Here is a 25815-nt window from a genome sequence, read left to right as displayed (position 1 = left end):
GTATATATTTTTGTTCAGTGTATATATTGTGAACTGGAGACACGCCACACAGGCTCGCTAGGGTTCTTTTCAAAGGGTTCAAAGTCACGACCCAACACACAGGATTGGAAGGAACTGCGCTGACGTGCACTTTTAATTACAGAAAATAAACAAAAACAAACACCTAGCTCTTACTACAGCACTAACTGAACACGAACAGGAACCAAAACTATACCACAGGACAGCTAAGCTGTTTACTTGTTAACAAAACACAAAAAAGGATTTCACACAGTACCTTTGTTTCATAATGGTTAAAGCACCATCAACCGGGCCCTCCACAGAGCAACAGCCCTGAGCACACTGGCTGCTTTCTTTAAATACCCTGCACCTGGCTCTAATTTACAATGATAGCCAGGTGCAGGGGATAATTAACACAAATATTGTTAAACTAAACCAATTAAACCCAAATGTGCATTCATACATGTTTTTAGGCAGGGAAGCTATTAACCCCCCCCTGCCGTATTACTATATATATATGTGTGTGTGTGTGTGTGTGTGTGTGTGTGTGTGTGTGTATATATATATATATATATATATATATATATATATATATATATATATATATATATATATATATATATTTTGTTATAAAAGCAATATAAAAGCAATCTTTCAAACTAACAAAGTGCAATTCTTCTAAATGTGCTATATATTGACTCTCTATGCGGTGATACAATAGTAATAACATCTCTCTTGACAGTAGCATGCAAGTGTATTTCTGTACTTAAAACATGATTCTAAACCAGCTGGCCAGCCTCAATTTTTAATACAGCAAGATGAGTCCTCTACCTCTTCCATCATCTCCCTCCTCTGTGTCTGTGCTTTGAATGCTATTCAAAAGGAAACCTAAAGCTAAAATCTGTGCAAGGAAGAGATTCAATCAGCAGGAGACCCTGCACAGACCATTACCTGGAGGTCACACTGTGGTTCTTATTTGTACAGCTTGGGTTGCTGTTTCTTCTGTGAAACTGGATGTTTGAGAACGATTCTGCAGCTTTAAAAAGGTTAGACGTGTAAACCAGTGGCAAGGTAGGATTAAAGCTGCCAATTCCGCTGCGAACTGCAAAGTTTTTAATTAGTTATTTTCTTTATTTAAAGCAGCTACAAGGAGCAATTATCTGGCCTTCTCCCCCAAACGATGTGCCAATATTGACTCAAGCTGCGAAAAATAATCAATTGTCCAGACTGACTGGGGACATGGTATTCCTGGTAACTACACCAATTAAATGTGCTTTTCGTGTTTATACTTGCACTAATTGAAAAAGTGCAAGAGACAAGAAGAGAAACACCCTTGTTTAAATCTGGTGATTCAATGATACAGTAATACAGATCAATTTCCATATTGCATATTATAGCCACATAAAATAATTACAAAATATAAAAGCACCCTGTATGCTTCTAAAATGCTGTTTGTTTTTAAGCAGTGGGGATTTGCACTCTACTGAGAGCTGATGAAGGGCATTACAGGACACTGAAGGAGTGCATTTGCTGTAGAGCTCTCAAGCACACTTGTTGTTTTACTATATTTAGTGTAGCAATTACCTGCCCCCCAACACTTTGGAAATATTATATTTATCCTGTGCTCTTATTTATTATGTTTCCTGGGAGCTGTGTGGGACAGAAGGGCAGGTTAATTGCTACAGATTGGTTTACAAGTTGTACTTTGAGAGAATATATAGCCAGGTGTTAATTTGTAAACAAAAAGGTACCAGCTCTTAGAATTATGGAAGAGGGATAGCATTTGTGCTTCTAGACCTAATGTACTGCCCTTGATTCACAGTAGCTCCCATATATGCTTCACGTCCTCATCTGCTTGGGAATCAGGGTTTTGTGCCTTCTTGTTTGAATAATACCAGTGGCAGGCCAACTAATCTAAGGAACAGGAGCGCTAGTTTTTCAACGTTTGGTGTGTAAGAAACTAATAATTTTCTTCCTCATACATGTTGCATCCTAAAAAATATCTTTACAATACACTTTTGCCATTCAATTCATGGACCAGGAAAGCTTTCCTTTTATTGCACGTTATGTATTGTGACAGAGAGCGAGAGGATCTGAGCTGTAAATCTCCCTTCCGACCCAAGAGGGCACTAAGCAGAGGTACTTGCCTGTCTGTACTGAGACGGGTTGGCTTGGAGAAAGGGGCAGAAAAGGAAGTCGGTCATCTTAGTGCAGGGCAGAATGTCCATATTAGGGGACAAGATTACTGTGATCAGCTGTGCTGCATTAGACAACTGGCAGGTGTGCTGAGTTGCGTTGATCATGGGGTGGAGTCTCCTGGTATATAAGGGCTGTCATTTTGCAAGTGCAGGGTTTTTTGGAGGTAACACTGAACCTGGGTTGCTGAGCCGTGTGTTTGTTTGTTTGCTACATGTTTTTGGTTTGTTTATTATCAGGACCAGGGTCGGAGTGAGTTGTTACGACAAGGAGGTGCCGCACTACTGCCAGCACTTTCACCTTGGACACCACACACCCTGCACAACTGAACTGGACACGTCAGCACCTGAGCACTGGCACTTTCCACCACCCTGCAAGTATAGACTCGCGCTAGGGACCCATGATTTGTATTTTTTTGTTGCTTTGGACTGCGTTCCCATAAATAAAACACACCCTCTACCATTGCTGGTATTGCGGTTATTTGCACCTGTACCACTGACTCTGTGAAGTCTGTTTCACTACCACACCCACCGCATAGTCACATGTATATTGGGCTAGAACATGAGCGATCACTTTCCTAAGGAAAAGATGCAGAAGCACATATCCTGTGATGAATAAAACAAGAGGAATGTATGTTTGACGCTTGTTGTTGAGACTACAGTCCATATTGAAGAGCAGTTCAGTTTAGTTTCTACTCCTAAATTCACCACTATTGGGTGTTTGTTAGTTTATTAATGATATTTGAAAATATCGCCACAGGTATGTCAGTAACATTCACTTCTCACCAGACAAGTACGTTCAATATTAGAGCTAAAGGCTGATGGCTATGACAAATATCAACAGTACGTACATGACAAGAAAAATATAAGAAAATAAGCAATTCATAGTTTCATGAAAAGTAGATAAGTTAAATAAGGTGTTAGTATCATGGCAAAGTAGAGGATATTTACCTACGTCATCTAGGGTATTAATCCCTACTAATTTTGTTTTAACTTGTATTCCAATTATTGCCACCAAATGGAAATAATTGCAATGGGAATACACAATGGACTCTATAGAGTAATATCAATTGAGTTCAGATCCATCAATTTAACATCGATACAATATTAGACTGAATTATTACTTAGCACAATGCATAGCAACAGATCAAAAACAAACGCAGACACTGGTTTAAAAGTATAACTATATCAATTTATTTATAGCACAAACTAACACAAAATAGAGAACTAAATACTAGTGGTCAGACTAGCTTAATGTGAGTAGAAAGGAAATTTAAGAGTCAGTGTTGTGTATCACACCTGAATTCATACCATACGCTTACGTAAGTCAGAAATGCTTTCATACAACCTTTGAATTCTGAATATATAATATACATTTCAACAAACATGATTTAGACAAGGAATCACATGCTTAATCTAATGAAGTAATATGAAAGGCAGAGTTTATTTTTAATAGCTACATGACAAAGTTCCCGGTGTGGCAGACAGCAGGGTTGCAGCTGGATGTCTTGTGGTGACGTCAGCAGCGGGAAATCCAAACTGAAGCGCAATCTTGAAAGCAGGAACAGGATACTTTAGTTGCTGCACAGTCACTGGGAGATACAATACCACGAGTATCCAATTCTTATGGATCTCGGAAGGTGCACTCAGTTACTCGAGTGAAGAAATAGCAGGTATTCATGCAAGCGTGTTGCTTGGAAGATCATATCAGATGGTTTCTATAGCAACGGGTACTTCACTCATGCTGTGATGTAGATTTCTTCTTTGTAGAATGTTGGCAGTGAGTATCTTTGAAGGGAGAAGAACACATTTCTTGAAGTGATCACATCTTGGATGGAAGCAAGCAGCAGCATCCAGAAAACAGGTCAAACACAAGCTTAAATGCATTTAGGATAACCAATCAAAGATGCTCTTGGCAGACTGGTTAATTCCATAAAGAGGAAGAACGTACTTCCATCAGACTCTGTGTTAAGGCGGATTTCAAAAAAGATGGTATTTATAACACACCATAAAACCACACCTCATTTAGCATTCTTACAAGTGTTGTTAAAAGCATGTTTAAACCCCCAAACTCTAATAGTAAGAGAAGTCTTTCTGAGTGTCTTGGAATTAAGTACAGGTTTTAGTTTCATTTTCACCATGAAATATGCGTTCGGCACATACTAAATATTTGATTGTTTGTAGTAAAATAACTGTATAAAACACTTACTTGACTGTTGTCCAATATCTATAATACTCCCAGTGTTATGGTTTCACAAACAAGAACATTTCATGCCTGTGTACATTTATATCGTATTAGATTTAACACAAAATAACAACAAACATATTTTTTTCAGACATATCACATTTTTTTTATCTGTCCATTGCGAATATTACTAAAGTGTACTGTCCGTTTTATCGACTAGATGTCACTGTTGCCCATTAACCCTTAAAATGCCAGTCTTTTAAAATTCCTAGTTCTAGGAAGTCTATTTCCAGTGTAATAAATTCCTTCAAGTCCCTTTGAAGCTTGGAGAGGGTGATATTTTCTAGTGGTCTGTGACCAAAGATGTGACAGACAGACGCAGGACAGACACAGAGACACCACCACATATACCCACAATCTGACCTGCAGGGGAACAATAACAGCAAACTACTGCATACTTTATAAACCCAAACGGGAACCAGGAATATGTAAACGTTGATTACCATTTATTTAGTGTATTTACAGAAGTACTGTATGCAAACACCATACAAATAAAAATATGCTTATTGCAAATTTACAAAAAATACAAAAAAACTATATACACATAGAAAGACAAAAAGAAATGTAAATTACTGTTATAAATTAGGTGCTCAGTTGGCTTATTTTCCACATTTAAAATTGGAATTATATAATTGACTGGTTCAAAATATCGTTCAGCTTTTCTGTCTCTTCTGTGTTCGGCACTGACCATTGCTTGTTTAAGTAGTGAATCTCTATTTTCCCAGACTGCTTTGCAAGTGACATCCCTGCAAATGAATTTTGCTTCCCAGGATCACCAAAGACGGACATGGTTGTAATTCTGTAAAAAAAAATTTAAAAAAAATTAAAAAAAATATAAGTTTTTCAATCTATTTAATGTCTAGATAAGAACATACAGACACAATTCATCTCCGACAATGGCTGTCACACTGTTTATATATATATAAAATACCTCTTGTGTTTTATAAAAAAAAACAAAAAAAAAAAAAAAAAAAGTTTTACTACTCTTACTTTCATGTGACAATATAGATATATATATATATATATATATATATATTTACATTTAAAATTTTAAAATTTTATAAATCTTGTGCTTTATAAAAAAAAAAAAAAAAAAAAAAAAAAAAAAGTTTTAACTTTACCTTACTTTCATGCAGTTTTAATGGACCTAATACAATGGCAGCAGTAAACACAAATACAATTAAAAATGGGACTCAAACTAATGCAGAGCCAATGATTCAACCAGAAGTAATCCACATTGTTGTATTATTAGAACTGGATACAACTGAGCATGGTATCTTAAATAAATCAAATATATCCTTTATAAAGAAATGTGTGAGATATATACAACAATGCATGTGTGACATACCAATGGACAGATGTACGGACAGACAACTCCTCCCCATATAATCTCTAGAATCTGATATTCTTGATAAACTAAATAACGTTAATACCACGTTTCAGGACAACTGAATATGTGCTTCACCAGATAATAAAGAAGTTAGAATGTTATGGGCTTTCCTAGCATCTCATAAACTCATCCCCATGTAAATATAAATGTCAGCATAGTAATAACAGATCATGTACACATACAAAGCTTGAATAAATTGCAAATACAAATGGATTTTCTTTTGGAAAATGAAGAACACTAAGACAGAGCAATCAGATTAGGCAATCTGACCATACATTTGAAAGGATGTAATTCTTTGCGAATCATCTTATAAAGACAATCTCATAAATGATTGACTCGTACTGTTAATCAGGCAAAAAAAGATATCACTTACTCATCCGACTGATTTTTTTCTTTTATTACAGGCTGGAAATCGTTCACCAATAAATCCCATATATAAAGACAGGATGCTGCATCTAATACAAAGAACACTGCTGGTCTTGTCAGAGCCCACTGCACTGAGATTATTGGCTCTCCGTTGGTGCTACCATTCCACTCCATGATGGGGTATTCAGTTGTTGTTGAATGCAATCTTATACTCCCATCTGCACAGCCAACCTTCAAAAGAAATACCAACACTAAGCAAAGTTACAGTACAGTATACCAAACAACTGCATGTCATTTAGCTTTCAAAGTATTCAAGATATCGCAGCACACACAGAACTGCTCTCTTATTTGATGAACACAGATGTTAACAGGATGGAGGAACATGTTAAAGGCAATAAACTCCTGATCTAACAAAGACTATATATGCATTGTCAGTGAGAATGAGAATGTATCCCTCCACTTAAAGAATGGAACACTTTTTAAGCGCTCACTAAAACCATTTTGTAGGTTTACATGTATCAGGATAGCAAATAATTAATGGAACAGATACCAAAAAAAAAAAAAAAAAAAGCTATGGTTTCTATGTAAAATATATTTAGATAAACTATGTTCTAACCGAAGAAATCACGATCTTACCAAAAATACAGGATCTCCAAAAGGAGAGAAGTCAATAGAAGTGACATGAACTGGTTTGATCCCAGTCATCTGTGAGTTGTAGGTCTTTGGTGGCACTCGTAAACCATGTCTGGTACCATGGCTCACTAAACCCTGCAACGGATATTGAAAATGTACACGCAGGTAAAGGAAACAAGGTAGTAGGTTATACCAAATGAATACAATTATCCAGCCTGGGATGCCTGACCCCTAGGGGTTGCTGAAGTGGAATAATGTGAACGAACCCAAGCCCAGGTCAATGCAGTTCTCACCGTCAACCCCCAGCCAAGACTGACCCCTGAAATAACACTCTCTCACACCTAAAACCTTACGTATAGGGCTTTTGTTTTTCAGGTTTTATTACTTGTATTTTTAGGTGCTTATTTTTAACTATTTTCAAGTTTTCTGTAAATAGTTTGTTTCCGGGGCTTTCATTTTTGATGTACTGTACGAAATTAGTGTTTTCAGTTACTTTCCAAAATGTTTGAGTGTTTTTTGTCAAAACATATAATAGTAATAGTAACTGGGCAGTACTTGCAAACGTAAGTTGTACCTTCTTTCCATTGTTATCTTCCACAACAAAATCCCTACAGTAACGGGCACATTCTTCTGGGGTTTTTGTGTGTAGGTATTTTTGTACCTTTCGCCCACAATTCTGTTTTAAATCCTCCGAATCTTAACTGTACTACAGTTTTAAATCCCGCTAAAAAGCCTCCATCCTGATTGTAATCTCATTTTTAAATCTCGCAAGTCTCCAATAGAAATGCAGGAATGTGATGTCACTCAATAGTTGGGGCGGGTTTAAAGTATTCAGAACAAATCCATGACAGAAACAACTCAGGAAGGGGGGACATTGCCCAGCAACACTGGGAAATGTAATTATAATTATTTTTGTAGTAGGTTTAATTTTTTTTAATGGAAAAAAGGGTAAAGTCAATGTGAATTGATTAACCATTTCCACAGTTTTTCCGGTGATTATTGGCTGTCCACCGATTCATTATTTTTTGTATGGGGGGGTGTTTTAAAAGGCTTTATCGGTTAAAACTGAAAATCAGAAGCCCTACTTGTGTGTCACACATATCAGTTTGACAAAGTTTGTCCTTGTGTAAAAAGCATTACGACGGGTTCTTTGTAGCCAGTTCTTTAAGACGAAGGGCCCAATTAAGTAACTTTTACCTTGAATAAAGTGTCTTAGGAAAATATAAAATACACACAGCAAATGTAGTCCTAAAATCAACACTTCTTTAAATGCTTGTAGGTGCAGTTTACGCAAAGTTTGTTGTAATCCATATAGAAAAATCAACAAAACCATTTCAGTGAAAGCTTGGACTGTTTCTGCTACCTGCTGTAGAGTACAAGGCTTCCATTTCCACTTACCATGTCTGTGCCAATAAAGAAATGATTGGAATCAGAAGGGAAAAATTTGACCATCAGTGCCTGGGAAGGTCCCGTCTGATAAGTGTCTCTTGGAAGAGAGCTGGTAAAGTTACAGAAGAGGAAACATATTATCGACAGACTGGTACTGCCATAGTAATAAAGTTATGTCTGTGAATAGCTGGCAAGCTTCTGTGGAGATCTGTTGCTTAATTAAAACCTCAGAAGTTGCATTTGTTTTTTTTTTGTGTGTGTGTGGTGACTGCTGGGGTCCATGCTCTTCCCCCGAGATTTTTTATTTTTTTTCCCCCCCATCAGCACAAGACAGAAGAGATTCAAATGGTTACTTCATCAGTGTTGGTTCAGTAGTTACTGTATTCATTTGACAGGTTGGTGATGCAATATCACTGTTGACAATATTTTATATTCCTGACTTTGAAAGACAAACATTTCATGAATAAAGCTTAAGTCTGACCTGATGTTGGTATTGATTGAAGAGCTATGTAGCAATTTCACTTTCCCGCCAGGTTTGAGACCTAAAAGAAACACTGAAGTAAACCAATTTGTAGGTATAATCATTTCTTGTACAATCAAATTAGTAATTGAGTCTTTAACCTTTTGCGGCCCTATGCCGGACCAGGACCAACATTAAAATTTTTCCTTTCCGGTCCGACATCATCAAAAAGGCGTCAGTCACAGGTCCCTAGTCAGTTTTTCTCCGGAAAAAGCCAAGAAAAGCTTTCAATGGCTGAGAGAAGCCGAGAGAAGCCAAAAAAAAAAAGGAGGCGGATCTGAGCAATACGCATAGTCCCTTCACCACAGACACAACGCAAACAAACAAGATAGCTGCTTCCACATCCAGCGCTCAAAGAATATCACAGAGATAACACGGACACAAACAAACAAGATAGCTGCTTCCACATCCAGCGCTCAAAGAATATCACAGACACAACACGGACACAAACAAACAAGATAGCTGGTTCCACATCCAGCGCTCAAAGAATATCACAGACACAACACGGACACAAACAAACAAGATAGCTGCTTCCGCATCCAGCACTCAAAGAATATCACGGATATTTGCCAAACTTTTTGAGATGTTATAGTAATAAAATAATGACTTGGATAGCATTATTGAGGAGTTTGGTGATAAACTGAGTGATCAGGAAATTATTTACCAGTATGCATGACTATGAAGAAATATGTGATAAATACAGCGAACAAGGGGAGGGGCGGGGCTAGAGATGCAGTACTGAGTGTCCTGTTGATATGCACTGCCTTTTAAACCTGTTTTACTTTGAATAAAATTACTTTTAAACAGCGTGTGTAAAATGAACAACGCGTGCGAAAATAAATTAGACCCGATGCGCCTGACAGGCGCTGAATAAATGGACCGCAAAGGGTTAAACAGTGAATGAAAAGAGCAGTGATTGTTCTGGGTTACCTACTCACACGGTCTTACAGAAAAGCTTCTCTAACTGCTTTGATTACACTGTTACTCTGCTGCAATGACGCTCCAGGAACTAAAGTTGGCTAGACAACTTGACAGCAACAAAAATAGCATGCTGGGTGTGAGAAAGGGAATCTCAGTGAATTCATTGCAATGACAGCAGTGGTCATGTAGGTAATGAAACCCCATACTTTGTCAGGTGTCATTTGGAAAATTAAGCTAAAGTCAATATCCATAAAAAACAAACCGAACAGAACCCTATGTTTATACAATGAATGTCAGCCTTGTTGTGCGATTGCTAGTCTGCTACTGCAGCTTCAAGTAGAATGAACTCCCGGTCTGTTTGGGAAAGGTCTGGCAGTGAAAGTACTGTTTCTTTTTCAGACATTAAGGAGTACAATTACTACAGACTAAGTGCTGTTTTCTATTTCTGCTGTATGTACTGAAAGTTGTATTTATTATTTCTTTATCCTAACAGAGAAGAAAATTTGAATGAAAAATGTTGGTGGGTTTGAAATGTAACCAATAAAACTAGATTTTGACAAATCTGAAAAGGTAATAAAAAAAATAATGAAATAAACACTGAAATGTAATAATAAATAAATAAATAAATAAAAACGACGAAAACAGGGAACCCTATACATAAAAGTATAGGTGCAACAACAGTCCAGGGAGTGCAGTTGTCTTAATGTTCAACCTCTATGGGTGTGTAAAAGGCACTTGGCTTTGTAAATATCTATGATGATGACTACGCGCTTGGCTATCATTATTACGCAAACTTTATTAAGCTAACTGATTACTGCCAATGCAATTACTCACCTAAATCATTTTGTGACCCTGCAAGATTAGCTTTTGGCAACTCCACAACAACCTTAAAAAAATAAAAGTTAAATCAGTTTTATTTTCTTTTTGTAACAAAACATTCCCCTCAACTTCCTGTAGTCAATCTGAATTACAATACCAATTCCTTTTGAAAAGTAAAATCCAGGTCAGTAAAACCAGAAAATGAATATTATGAGTAAAACTAAATCAAACTCACCCACAAATTAAGCAGTCCACTTTCATCAAGAGATGCTAACTGGAAAGACAACCCTAAAGTTTCTGAAACGGAAAAAAAAAAAAAAAAGACATTTATATTAGAAATCGTATAACCCTCACCATGTCTGTAAACTACAATAAGAGTTCTCGTCCTCTTGCAAAGGTAATCAGCATGAACTACATCCACAGTATCTACATGCAAAATGCAAATGTGACATACGTGAATCCAGACTCATCCATATGTATATCCTGATTTCTGATCATTTACGTTGTAATAACCAAGTTAATTCACATTTGGATAAGCTACTCATAACATAACAATGACAGTACGACAGGAGATACCTGCACAGTCTGATAGTCATAAACCCTTGCTAAGGAATCTCCTTACTACGTTTCAATACAATTGGATAAGCAGTTTGATATGCTTTCCCATGATTGCTTCTAAACAGTTCCACCTAATTCTTACATAGATTACAAAGGTCTAGTGGCTCATTTGACACGTGACCAACATTTGCAAACATTGCAGGCTAATTTTGTTTAATTCTGTTTTACTTACATTCTCAATGTTTTTGTTCAGTCAGTGTACACTTCCTAATGTACAGTGCCTATAGAAAGTCTACACCCCCTTTCAAATTTTTCAACTTTTGTTGCCTTATAGCCTGGAATTAAAATCCATTCAAATAGTTTTTTTTCATTTAGCTGCACACCCTACCCCACAACTTCCAAGTGAAAAAAATATTCTAGAAATCTGCAGAAAATTAATTAAAAATAAAAACTGAAATAGCTTGGTTGGATAAGTGTACACCCCCCTTGTAATAGCAATCCTAAAATAGCTCAGGTGTAACCAATCACCTTCAAAATCATACACCAAGTTAAATGGTCTCCATCTGTGCTAAATTGTAGTGATTCACATGACTTCAGGATAAATTCAGCAGATCCTGTAGGTTCCCTCTGCTGGGTAGTGCATTTCAAAGCAAAGACTCAACCATGAGCACCAAGGTGCTTTCAAAAGAATTCCAGGACAAAGTTGTTGAAAGACACAGATCAGGGGATGGGTATAAAAAAATATCAAAGGCCTTGAATATCCCTTGGAGCACGGTAAAAACTGGTCAAAGTGTGCATGTGACAACAATATCCCAAGCACTCCACAAATCTGGCCTGTATGGTATGGTGGCAAGTAGGAAGGCCACCTTGAATCCCATTAGAACTATGCAAAAATAAAAAACACTCAGGAGATTCTATAGCCATGTGGCAAAAAGTTTTGTGGTCTAATGAAACTAAAATGGAACTTTTTGGCCTAAATGCAAAGTGTTATGTTTGGCACAAACCCAACACAGCACATCACCCAAAGAACACCATCCCTAGTGTGAAGCATGGTGGTGGCAGCATAATGTTATGGGGATGTTTCTCATCGGCAGGGACTGGGGAACTTGTCAGGATAGAAGGGAACATGAATGGAGCAAAGTACAGAGAAGTCCTTGAGGAAAACCTGCTGCCCTCTGCAAGAAAGCTGAAACTGGGACGGAAGTTCACCTTTCAGCATGACAATGACCCAAAGCATACAGCCAAAGCTACACTGGAGTGGCTAAAAACATAAAAGTAAATGTCCTTGAGTGGTCCAGTCACAGCCCCAACCTAAATCCAATCGAAAATTTGTGGCATGACTTGAAGACTGCTGTCCATCAACGCTCCCCACGGAACTTGACAGAGCTTGAACAGTTTTGTAAAGAATGGTCAAATATTGAGAAACCTAGGTGTGCAAAGTTGGTAGAGACCTATCCCAACAGACTCACAGCTGTAATTGCTGCCAAAGTTGCATCCACCAAGTATTAACTCAGGGGGGTGGAGACTTATCCAGACTTTCAGTTTTGTATTTTTAATATATAATTTTTTTCTCAATAAAAAACTTTTTTGTGTGTAGGTAAGTGGAAAAAATCGTCATTTAAATGCATGAAACACTGAGGCACTGACACAACAAAATGTGTGAAAAAGTTCAAGGGGGTGTAGACTTTCTATAGGCACTGTATATACATACCTTCCTGAGATGACAGTAGGGAAAATCCTTGACCCTGACCTTCAGATACGTTAGCTGCCACCGGTTCTACAGCCCTTACAGGACATAAGTGACTTGAAGTCGCTAGGATGGCATCTGTAGTGACAGATAATTAAACCATAATTAAAATACATTATTCTAATCACTTCTAATCTTTAAACCATAGGCACAGTACAGCTACTTTGTCTACCAACCAGTAGAAAATGTAGGATATCTGAGAGTCCAGTCCAGATTCCCAATCCTCATTGTATAATGTAAAGTGGAGTGCTCACGGAGATCCCAGACCACCACTGAACCATCAACAGTTCCAGCAAACACCAGAGTGGCTTTACCCAGACTGAAGCAACAGCACTGAATCTGCAAGAACAAAGTAACATATGGAACATATGAAATACAGTGACGGGCATGGTAATGGAACATGTGCAATACAGTGATGGGTACAGTAATGGCACCTGTGCAATACAGTGACGGGTACGGTAATGGAACATCTGCAATACAGTGACGGGCACGGTAATGGAACCTGTGCAATACAGTGACGGGCACGGTAATGGAACCTGTGCAATACAGTGACGGGCACGGTAATGGAACCTGTGCAATACAGTGACGGGCACTGTAATGGAACCTGTGCAATACAGTGACGGGCACTGTAATGGAACCTGTGTAATACAGTGACAGGCACTGTAATGGAACCTGTGCAAAACAGTGACGGGTATGGTACTGGAACCTGTGCAATACAGTGACGGGCACGGTACTGGAACCTGTGCAATACAGTCAAGGGTACGGTAATGGAACCTGTGCAATACAGTGACGGGCACTGTAATGGAACCTGTGCAATACAGTGACGGGCACTGTAATGGAACTTGTGCAATACAGTGACGGGTACGGTACTGGAACCTGTGCAGTACAGTGACGGGTACGATAACGGAACCTGTTCAATACAGTGACGGGTACAGTAATGGAACCTGTGCAATACAGTGACGGTAAAGGAACATTTACACTGCAGGGAAATCTACCTCAAACTTTTTCTGTAACGACTCTGTAAGCTGTTGTAAAAAGCTAACCTTTTTAAAAATCACACCATAATTGTTCTAATGCACTGATTTTGGTGAAAAAAAATCAAATGTTTACCATTTTTCATATCTATAACCTCAAAGCAAGTGACTATGGCTAAGGCTACGATTTTGTCACAGTAATTTTTAGTACATTTCACGGTCGAGGTGCGGCAAAAAAACAAGAATTCATGGAAAGTTCACCAAATAATGTAGTTTTAGCGACATCAACATACACGAGAGCTTTTAAATAGTACACCAACTCCAATAACACAGAGACTATTGCTTTTGACTACTGGCAAGAAACTTACAGTACATATTTCAGACATAATTCTTGGTCGGAGTCGAGGGTCTCCAACCCTATGTGAAAAGTAGGTCATCTATAATCTTGCGATTTCTTCTTTGGAGAGGCGTACAGCCTTAACAGATTGTCAAACCTTTCACCCGTCATTCTAATATACCTCAAATATCTCTCACTGCCACATACGCTCATTGCTAAATGTTTGCAATGATTGCTTTTGGGTTCACTGTTGGTAGAGAGGACGGAGCAATGAGGTCTCTTGATTTTTTTTACTCCTCTTGTAGAGGTATAAACTCAGCACATCTACTTAAATGTAAAACATCTCTCACAATTCTTTTGCATTTTAGCTGTCACCAATTGACATGCTTGCTCGCTCAGCTATCTCATTCACTGACCTATAGAGCTACACCTAAAATATATTTTTAGTCCATTAAGCTCCATGATTCAAAAGGAAATAAAGGAAGCGCCTAATCAAGTGTTTTTACATCCGTTTTCAAGATTTCACTGACTTTTTCAAATTCAAGTGACGAAACCGTAGCCTTAATTCTGACCGATAAGAGAATAATTTGAATTGGAAGCAAAGCTTTACCTCAGATTCACAGATGAGCACTCTGTGTGGATTTGATGGCTCCCAGATGTTCCACACACACACAATGCTCTTACTGTCAAGCCGGACAGCACTGGGCTTTCTTGATGGACTGTGCACAGAAAGCATTGTTTGCCTTTGTATCTGCGAGAAGTGTAGTCCACATACTTCCCGACCTAATAAAAAGGAACAAACATTTGGAATTCTAAATCAAATCAACTTCTATGAAGAGAGATACTAACACCATAAAAGGAAATTATTACCGAGCAGGAATGGTAGATTGGTGTTGAGCAGCAAGCTTCCATCACTGATTGATAAACTGGCTGCCTGAGATCTGAGACTCTGGCCAGACTGTTTTTCTGAGCGGTCTTCTTCTAGTAAAACAGCAATAACCTTAAAAAGAGCAGAATGTTTAGCATTTATTATACTTATGTTTTGTATTTCAGTGTGTAGAAAATGCAGCTATCACACTGACTAATCCCCTTGACCATTGCCTTCAATTTCTGTTCATACAGGTCAAAATCTTAGTTTATACCAGTCACAGAATGCATTATTTATCCTGGATTCTTTAACTAAAAATGGGAATATAAACATTTTATGTAGGATACTGCTCTTTCAGTGAAATGTTCATGTAATTTGCAGTAATACAAATCTTAGCTGATTATTCTCAATGCAAGTTTTTCTGCATTGGATCGCAATGTCTGAAATATTAATTATTTATATTTTAACAGAGAGAGCAGCACTTTCCTGATACGCTCACCAATTATCACTCTCAGTCCTTCCAACCATTTAAATGTATGTTGTGATTTTTATTATAAATCATTTTCAAAAGTAGGCATTAGGCATTTTAGGACCTGAAACTACAAAAAAAACCTGAATGGTTTATAAATAAAAGTCCAAATACCAATTGAAACTGATATTATGACTGAGGAGGATTTAGTAAGTTATGTTTTTTGGTCACAGAAAGTCACATGAATGTTGATCAATAAATGACAGCAACAAATGTAATAATCAATATCAACATGAATGTTTTACACTGTATCAATGCAGCCAGTAATATCTGATAAACCCAGCTAAACAAAAGCAATTCAAGTGCCTGATCACTTGGTAGACATTTCCAATGAAATGTATAAATGAATGAAGGTCATTTTCACAGTATTACTGATATATGCAACAATCTACCTGAGAAGCGGACCGCAAAAATGTTGACAGCCTCTGAGAATCAATACTCAGTTTAGTCCTGGAATCTGGTGAAGATTCATTACTGCTACTGGGGCCTGTTTCAAAATACAAGAAAAAGGTCAATGTCTTAAATTAAAGTTACATAACAATACAGCTGTGTGTGCAATACAGCTCAACAGCTGCTTTTCAGCTTGATGAACGAGGCCCAGGCTTTTTGTATTTATCCTCACCTGCACACACAACACTGCTTTCTCCAGGATGTTGTGTCCATTTTTCAACCATTTCTATTTCCTCTGTCTGAATGTCTCGATCAGAGTTATCTTCATTACACTGGACATACGCCTGGGAGAGAACAGTTGCAGTCGTAGCATATTTATAGAAGAAAACGTAACACAACAATCCAAATCAAAATTACAGTTTCTTGACAAAAAATAACACGCTAAAAATAGACGTCACACTTCTGCTGACAATACCCAACACTTGAATGTAGCTTTACTGACTCCTATTCATTTTTATATTAGAAGTACATTTCTTAAACTGAACAATACAAATATATAAACAAAACAAAGTGGCATTGTTCTGCTTCTGGACAATGAAATGACATGGCAGTGTACAAGCTTCCATCCTCAATATCACAAAATATATTATTATGGTTTCATTATTGCACACATCCTCAGCCACAGCAGCAAACAAACAATGTGTTATAAGTATCATTACAAAGACAAGTTACCATGACCTATATTCTCAGTAAAGATGCCAGTGTGACAAATGTACACTACGGACATGGATTGAGATATTCTCAATAACTTGTGCTAAAGAATGTCTTAACTTTGTTTCAACACAACTGGATCATCTCCAGCTATATGTAAAACATGAACGCGTGACACACACAGGGGATAATAATTGCTGGCCAGGGTGAAAGCTACAATTCAAATTATTAATAAAAAAAGCACTTTATCTGCAGTTAATGTGTGCTTTGGACTTCAAGCGACTTTGATTATTCCCTCAACTTGAGTTTTTTAGTACAATATAAAGCATATTAAAAAAAGGTCAGAGTATTTTTTTTAATTGATGTACTTATTTAAAATTACCATCCACTGTGGTTGCTACGAATCAGCAACATGAATGTACTTTGTGAGATATGAAGAAGAAACATTCATGACTTTGGAGTGGGATTCGCACCTGTTTTGTGTTGCTTGTCCCGAAGTTTTTTATGTACATGTCATATTCATTTAAAGGAGGCAAATCCAGCAGGGAAAAACTGACAGAGAAGTCAAGCTCAATCAGCCGAAGCAACGCTGTGCTGCGCTTTCTGAAATACAAGAGACCAGATTAGGTCTTAAAGCCTTTCACACACACACACAGTCATGTTCTTATCTACTGAATACTATTTCTTCCTAGCTGCATTTCAATGTATTAATGCACTTTCGACAACGTACATGTGGTTATAATAACATTAGAACTATGCATGTAGCAACTAAGGGCAAAGTCCCAATTATAATTTTTGTTTGTTTGTTTTGGTGTGACCTGAGCCTTGGTTTCAAGGCAGGTATATTATTTGATATTAAACAGTTTTGGTGTAACTTTTTTAAACTTACTTCTGCTTGCAGGCTATGTTTTGGCTCACTTCTCGGTTCTTTGCTGCCACAAAGTCAATAAACTTGCCACGTTGTGCTCCCTTGTTGTAGGTGTCTGTCGAATCTTCAATATATCAAAATAGTGAACAGTAATGTATGCACCTTTTTTTAAAATCACTCAATTATTTATTTAATTAAACATGACAAGTTAATTTATTCTTAAATGTACAGAATACGCCTCCAAATGTACATAATACGCCAGGGGTTTCAAGACATGCTATCAGCACACAGAATCGCTGTATGGCATGTGTGGGTCAGTAGCTCAAGAAGCTCTTACAAGAAGACATGTAAAATGCTTCCTTCCAATTTCATTAATATTGTTTGGGAGATCTCAGCTAAACATGTGTGGTGTCATTAATGTTCTCGTTTGAGGTCTAGCATAAACTCATATACAGCATATAATGATGAGGAATTCACTAGTTACACACAGACCTCATTTGTATTGGAACCCACTGCTCAAGATAGTTTTGGAGACTGTGTTGTAAATCTCATCACCTTACTCAAAGTGAGGTAGGAGCACCTACGTACTATTTTGTTGATTTCTTGGCTACAACATGCTTCTGGTTACAGCGACACACTTTTAAAACAGTAGTGTGCACAAGCAGACAGGGATAGGATACATTAAACTACAGTCTTTCTTCCCAAGAAAATTAGACTGCACCCAAGCTACTGTAAATGAGAACCAGATGCGATCACATTCCCATTACCCAGTACACTGAGACAGTGAGTCATGTTTGCTTTCAGCCGCTCACCTCTTTTTGGTTTATCAAGTTCTTCACTTGTGTTCCTTGGATGTACAACACCTATCTGTTCATTCTCTGCAACCATCGCTCTTTGTATTGCTTCAACCTCAGCCCTTTTGAATGGAGAGATGTCTTCTTCCTCCTCTTTGTCTCCATCTTCATCACCATCACCAGCATCATCATCCTCAAAATCATCTTCATAGTCCTTTAAAAACATTACAAATAAATGTGTATATATCGAGAGAGAGAGAGAGAGAGAGAGAGAGATTGGCCAATCATCTGAAATCCTCTGCTACAAAACTCGGTTTAAAGCACAACTGTACGCTCCAACATGACAACGATCCGAAGCACCCATCAAAATCTACTTCAGAATGGTTAAAGAAGAACAAAATCAAGATTCTGAAATCGCCTAGTCAAAATCCTGATCTAAATCCTATTGAGAATCTTTGACATAAGTTGAAGAAGGCTGTGCACAAGAGAAATCTTCGGAATTTGAATGAACTGGAACAATTTTGTGTTGAAGAATGGTCAACAATCACTAAGAATCATGCCATAAGCTCACTGACAAATATCCTAATCGTTTAAAAGAGGTTATTGTTGATGAAGGTGCCTCAACTAGCTATTCATTTCATTTTCTTTGGCAGGCAGGGTATGGGTATGAATGAATACTTTTGAATTAGCAGTTTTTGAGTTTTGCAAAAAAATTGCTGAAAAGTATTTCTTGTAACTTTTTTTTCCCCCTCATCCAATTTTTTTTTTTTTTATATAATTCTTTGTTTTTGAGAAATTTTGAAAAATTATAAATTTCCATTGGGGTATGTACACTTTTGACTACAACTGTGTATAAACAGCTATTAATCTTCTCACTGAATGATGTTGTCTTGGATCCACATGGTCTGCGTATTTTATTGCATACAGTTTTTTCTGTGCCTAGAAAATCGTAAAGCAGCGTTCAATATTAATAACTTGTATTTGTTTTAACAAATCAATATGTTATAACATAGCTGTACAACATAAACAAATGCTATAAAAGCCTTCGAACATGATTTTTGTTTTTATAAATAAAATGAAAAAATGGGAGAAAAAAACTAAAGAAAGATAAACACATTTGAGCTGGAAGACCATATTTAAATAATTCATCATTGTAAAAGATGTTTGTCTTGTATAAATTCTTAATAGATTTGACTCTCAACAGCTTGTTTTCCGTTTTACAAAACAAATGCAGTAAACTTTGTACTTAGCTTTGATGCTTATTTATTTAACCAAATATTTATAATAGTCATTAATATTTACATGTATATATTAGAAGAAAAAAAACAACCTTACATTAATTTCTAAATTTAAAAAACTGCTTGTGTTACAGTTGCCTGTTTCTTAATTAGCAATCCATTCAAAGCACAAAAAGTATTTAAACACATGTAAAGAAAAAGTAAGCAGACAGTGAAACAGGTGAAAGGGAAATGCATTAGCCAGCTGCTATTCAAAATGAAACAGACAAAGCAAATACTATGAGTATTAACTAGCAACCTTCACACTTTATGCTGCAATGAAATTAATCAACAGACATGTGCTTTATTTTTAACACCATGCTTTGACAGCTACTCTTAAAACAAATAACAGGTATTCATTACTTACTTCAAAGTCCTCATCGTAGTTATCTTCTGGTTCTTCAGAATGCACCTCATCTATAGCTGGCTTCTCAACAGCTACCTCTTTTGTTTCATCATCCTAACGAAAATGATAAATGAATTTAAGAGTAAACAAGGTGGTGAACAAGTTATGTAAATTACTAAGTATATGAATACATATTTATTTCATGTATCCTTTGAGAAACATTACTTTAAAGAAAACATCATGCTTTTACTTAATAGAGCAACAGTGACACCTGGTGGCCAGATGTGTTCATTTCAAGTAATAAAAGCCATTTGCCTGTAAGTGTGAACAGTGCTCTGTGAAGACATTGAGCAATACAAGTATATATAAAAAAGGGACATTGAATACTTAATAGAAATAATGTAGTTGCAGTTTTCCCACAATTTTCAACTACTATGCCAACATTCTTTAAGGCAGAGTGTAACCAGGATGCAGTCAAAGTAGTTTTTAACAACCTTTAAAAAAAATGTTTTGTTTTTTGAATCTAACAAAAAATGCTTTAAGCAGACTGAAGTTCAAAAGTTGATTACTTATTAATTACGTACCTAAAGTATGTTACAGTATGCAAGCAAGCAGTTTTGCAATGTAGATGCTGTAAATATAGCTACTGGTTACAAGTACGTTCTTGAATAAAACAAATGAAGGAAAGTTAATTCCCTTAAAGATTCACAGTGGTTTTGCAACAGAACTGGTCTCTGGAGAACCTGAAGACATGAAATTACAGCTGAATGGATTAGGGGATTGGCCAAATCGTTAAGCAGACCTGAATCTTAATGACGACTGCATGAAATATTCTGGAATATGGGTTTCCAGCACAATGCAATACAGTCAATGCAGCATATTCCACAATGCAAGAGGTTTATCGGCGTGTGGAGGTTTGTGAATAATATTCACATTAAATTGAGAGTTAGAAACATTTATCATGACATTTCAGTACACAAGATGTCCTTAAGAAACAGCACGATGTATAATCCCATAGAAATATATTTCTTACTGGCTCCTCTGTGTCACTTAATCCTCTCTGACTAGCTCCCCATTCTGACTGAGGCCTTTCTGTGCTTTGCTGTGACGCAAAGAAAAAAGAAGAAAAAACAGTGAAAGATTAATTTAGCTATGAAGACCATGAACCCAGTCCTTCTATTGTTAAACATCAAAAATACAAAAAGAAACAAAACGAAAGAAAGCTTCCATCTGGATATTGAAGATGCAAAAATTAACTTTGGAATAATGAACTTATTTTAAAAAGTTTGCATTCAGGTTACTATATCCCGACCAACTATACATAATAGGTAGAATAAGCAAGTCTCCATGACCCAGACACCCTCAAATAATGCAAAAAAAAAAATAGATTAATTAGGTATGAGATATGTGTACAAAGATGGTTATTATGAGGAATTAAATAATGAATTCCATTGAAAAAGAAGAAAGGAAAGCAAAATAAAGACTTTCGCATTTTTATAAACTCACTGGCTAATTTATTAGGGGTCCCCTCCCGCAACACGGCCTGTAGTTGGCGTGGCACTGGCTCTACAAGATGCTAAAGGTGTCTTGCAGGATAGTGGCCCATTAACGTCTGCTTTGAATAACCACTCACCTCATTATCCTTTACCTGTTTCCTCTCTCTGTTTGGTCTCTCAATGTCTGCCTCACTAAAGTCTTGTTTCTCTCTGTGCCTTGGGTTGAGCTGTCTTGTCTTCCGTCTCAGTTCTTCAGCATCTGTTGGCATTTCTTCTGTAGTGTACTTATTCTCTCTTGGTCTCCTCTCCCTGTCTTTGTCTCTGGCTTTGTGCTCGTGTTCTTTCCTGTCCCTCCTCCGGTTTTCCCTGTCCTCCTTAGGAATATCCGATTCCCTGCGCTCCCGGCGCCGGCGGTCACGCTCCTTATCTTTGGATTCAGCACGTTGTCTGCGATTCTCCCCATAATCCTGAGAGCCACAAATAAAATAAAGAACAACAAGTTGAAGTTACACTCATTTTTCATGAAATCATATATTTAACATGTTTGGATAATGACAATTTAAGAAACCTATTCACCTGCCTCCAACATTTCTCTTAGTTAAAATGACAGCTCTGCTTTTATTAGCTAACTTTTTTACACATATGCCTGCAATCCTAACTGGGACTGTCTGAGTCCAAATTCAATGTATCCGAGTCGTAAATGTAGCATTAAAGGTTTGTGAATAAGGCCCTCTGGTACAACATTTATTATGGGATTGGTACAATGTATGCTGCATTACCTCTGAACTCTTTTCTCCTTTTTCCCTTCTTTCTCTGTGCTTCCTTTCTCGTTCTACATTTTCTCCTTTAGTTACCCCTCCAGATTCTGAAAAACAGAAGCAGAAAATGAGTCAGCGTTTCATGCTCATAGATTTGATACAAATGTGACAAAACATTTCACTATAGTATTTCATTAAAAACATTAATAGAAAACTGTTCAATAGGTATAACCTTATAAATCAGTTATATGATCTATACAGTCAATCAATATTTATTTTATATAGCGCTTTTCATAGTGAACCACCATCACAAAGCGCTTAACAAGATAGTGAGGAACAATACATGATACATTAAATACGGTGAAATACAGGGCATAGTACATTAAAAACAAACAGTACAAAACAATGCAAACACATCAAATACAAGCATAATACATTGAATATAAGGATAGGATGTGAATTCTAAACATTGTGGATGTGTGTGTCATACAGAATCATACCAATTAAGATGGATTGAACAACCTGAAATAGCAATTTAGACAACAGCTAATACCAGATATCAGGCTTAAAGAGCACCAAAAGAGGGGACTCACGAGTAGCGCATCTAGCAAAGACGCTCCGTGTGGAGCGCAGGATAGCCTGGAGATTGCAAGTTCACAGCTGTCTGTGACCGGGGGTTCCTAGGGAGGGTAGGGAGGGCTTAGTTCGGCAGGGGACTCCACGGCTCACCGTGCATCAGCGACCCCTGCGGCTGATAGGGCGCCTGTGGTTCTGCAGTGGAGTCCGGCACTATAGGTCTGGTGGCCTCTTTGTGGATCCGCAGTGCGAAAAATGACGGATTGCCAAGAGCATGTTTCAGAGGACACGTGTTCCAGCCACCGTTTCCCGAGTCGGTGGGGGGGTTGCGAGCGGTAAGCCGAGGATACAGATGAAAATTGGGGAAAAAACTGGGGTAAAAAATTGGCAACGGCTAAATTTAAAAAAAAGAGCACTGAAAGCAAGGGGGAACAAGTAGGTCTTGAGAGTTGATTTGAAGCAAGCGACTGTAGGAGCTACATGCACTAAGGCTGGGAGAGAGTTCCATAAAGTCGGTGCCATGAAGCTAAAAGAATGCTCTCCGAGTGTGGTGCAAATATTGTGGCTAACAACTTTTTTCTTTAATATTGTTTTTCATTAACCTCCAATGGGGCTTTTGCATAGCTTCCACTCTGGCAAAAGTGTAGCGCTAAAATGGTTATGGTTGGGAGCAGTACCTTTCTCTTCCTTTCGTCTCGAGTGTTCTCGTTCTCTATGTCGTTCTCTCCTTTCATCATCTCTCTGTCGGTCCCGGTGCCCCTCTCGCTGTTTGTCAGGATTGCTTCCCGTCTCCTTGGCTTGTTCTTTCTTGTGATCCCGTTCCCTATCTTTCTCTTTTCCCCTCTCCCTTTCCAGATAACGGTCTCTTTCTCTATCCCTCTCTTTCCCTCTGTCACGGTCTCTGTCTTTGCCCCTTTCTTCCTCTTTTCTTCTGTCCCTCTCTCTCTCATCATTCTTTCTTCGATCCTTGTCTCTATCTCTGTTTCTGTCCCTCTCTTTTTTTTCCCGGTCTCTGTCTGGCTCTTTCTCCCTCTCTCGATCTTTAGTCTGGTCTCTGTCTTTTTCCCTGTGTCTTCCCTTTTCTCTGTCCACTTCTTTTTCTCGCTCCCTGTGTCTACGTTCTCTAGAGTCTGCACCACTGTTTGCCCCTTTCTCATCAACTCCTTGTGGTCGATCTCTTTTCTTTGTATCACTGTCACTCTTCACTGCCTGAAACAAGGTACAAAAAAAGAATCATAGCTCAAATTGTTTAAAATATTAAGACTAAACTATAGAACATCACATAGCTTTGTAAGAGATTTTTTGATTTTATTTATCTGTATCCAGTATGCAAACTAAGTGTCAAATAAAATGGAAACAAACTTCAGTTAGCAATTAAATTGTAGGTACTTTGTGTTAAGAAAATAGGAATACAATTAAAACAAACATCAGTATTTTGTAAGTAGAGGTACAGTCATCTACAACAGAATAATATATTTCAAAATCATACATTCATAATCTGGGTGACACTAACAGCATCAAGATTCAAAGCAAGCAGTAAAATGTACCCTGTTTAAAAAACAAAATCAACATTATTATAAAAATGAATGTTTACCTGAATATGTTTCTTTAGGTCGTCTGGTTTCCAAGTATCTTCTTTGGACCTCTAAAACACACACACACAAAATCAATTGCGAAACATTTACAAAACATTGAAAAACATATAATAAGATGTGAGTCATGAGCCTTTCTCAGTGACCTGCTATACAGGAGCCATGGTTATTTCAACTGCAACAGTCTAGTACGTGGTAGGGTACTTTTGATTGCTAAAATAAAGGGTGTTTAACACAACATCCTCTTCACAGCGTTTGGGTTCATCCTTGAACAAAATGTCCTCATGAAACTTATAAGCGTCCTAAGTTGATTGTGATGTTGTGGTAGTACACTCATTTCTACAAACATATTACAGTACCTCTTCTTTCATTTAATCACAGCAGCAGTTTCACTTCACTCAGGTGAGCTCAATGTTAAAGCACTGTAAATTCACATGAAGTGCTGCAGTCATCTGGACCACCAACCACAATCCTACGTGTATCAAAGGGAGTGTGGGCCCCAGGTGGGGTCCATAGCTGTTGCACATGAAGTATTAAAATGCACTGTATATGGTAGTGATACTCAGTCAAAGTGAATTAGCAGAATTACAATGTACTTATTCAAATAAGAAATTACATATTAAATAAACCGTATCTAGTAATAAGATATCTAAGGCACTTTCAAAAAGCAAGGTACAATAATACCAGAGAAATTGGGATTGTTTTCTTTGTTTTTGCAACTATGTGACACACTAGCCAGCGTTAAGAGCTTATTTCGATTTATTGAAAAATTACAGTTTGGAAATCTAAACAGCAACTTCTTGCCACGGGACACATCTAAAATAAATACCTTTTCTGACTGCATAATTTGTTGTGACTTCTTTTCTCTTTCAGACGCACTGATTCCGCAGTTCGCAGGACCGGCAGTTAATGTCTGTTTACGTAAACAGACGCCATGACACCAGAATGCAGTCCTTTGCACATGCGTAACTAATGCTCGGAAACCAAGGCAACTGCGTTCATGTTAGCGTAGCAACAGGCTGAGTGGCTGACCACAGAGGAACGGATTCAGTTGCCATTATGTCACTATGGTCACAGACTAAACATATCAATTTCAGTTATCAAAATCATTTGAAACACGATTAACTCCCATAAAGCCGTTCTGACAAATGCCATCTCCAAATGTAACCAGTAACGTGATCCAGACTTGGAATCTACGCGGTAGAATGAAAGCGATAAGCTTCTTCATGGTATATGCAATTGGCGTACAGTAGCGTGTTTGAGTTCCAGTAAGTTGAAGTGTTTTGAGTATAGTATCGTACGATTGCGTGTTTTTCACCCACAGCCTTGCAGTGGCAGTGGTGGGATGTGAACCGGTGACCTGCTGGTTATAAACCCTGGACTTTAACCACGGCACCACACTGCCTCCTGTATGGTAAAGGGTTGGGGAAACAGAAGTTTCACTGTAAACTTGAAAAAAATGAGGCGGGGGGGTACTGATTTAATATCTAAATTATATATATATATAGAGAGAGAGAGA

At 37.6% G+C, this 25815-nt stretch overlaps 1 protein-coding gene across 3 annotated transcripts; it reads right to left on the bottom strand.

Moving 5' to 3' along the window:
- Positions 1 to 4592: 4592 nt before the first annotated feature.
- LOC121310472 (cytoplasmic dynein 2 intermediate chain 1-like) lies at positions 4593 to 25241 on the bottom strand. 3 transcript variants are annotated; one of them, XM_041243641.1, is made up of 23 exons: positions 25126 to 25241; positions 24299 to 24349; positions 23382 to 23913; positions 22150 to 22235; positions 21508 to 21837; positions 20908 to 20976; positions 19896 to 19988; positions 18270 to 18465; positions 17479 to 17581; positions 17063 to 17192; positions 16111 to 16222; positions 15881 to 15975; positions 14962 to 15091; positions 14702 to 14874; positions 12957 to 13119; positions 12745 to 12858; positions 10711 to 10772; positions 10491 to 10542; positions 8697 to 8757; positions 8225 to 8324; positions 6830 to 6961; positions 6201 to 6424; positions 4593 to 5236 (listed from the first exon to the last, which is right to left on the bottom strand). In XM_041243641.1, the coding sequence occupies exons 1-23, from the start codon at positions 25138 to 25140 to the stop codon at positions 5062 to 5064; spliced, it is 3198 nt and encodes a 1065-aa protein (XP_041099575.1). In that variant the 5' UTR covers positions 25141 to 25241; the 3' UTR covers positions 4593 to 5061. The 3 variants fall into 3 exon arrangements, with proteins under 3 accessions (XP_041099575.1, XP_041099576.1, XP_041099577.1); XM_041243642.1 differs by having other exon boundaries at positions 21523 to 21837; XM_041243643.1 differs by lacking the exon at positions 20908 to 20976.
- Between the last annotated feature and the right edge of the window lie 574 nt (positions 25242 to 25815).

Source organism: Polyodon spathula, chromosome 3, assembly GCF_017654505.1.
Source record: "Polyodon spathula isolate WHYD16114869_AA chromosome 3, ASM1765450v1, whole genome shotgun sequence".
In the NCBI taxonomy this organism is placed as follows: Eukaryota; Metazoa; Chordata; class Actinopteri; order Acipenseriformes; family Polyodontidae; genus Polyodon; species Polyodon spathula.
The sequence above is the reverse complement of the archived record's forward strand: the minus strand, read 5'-3'. Positions and strand labels throughout refer to the sequence as shown.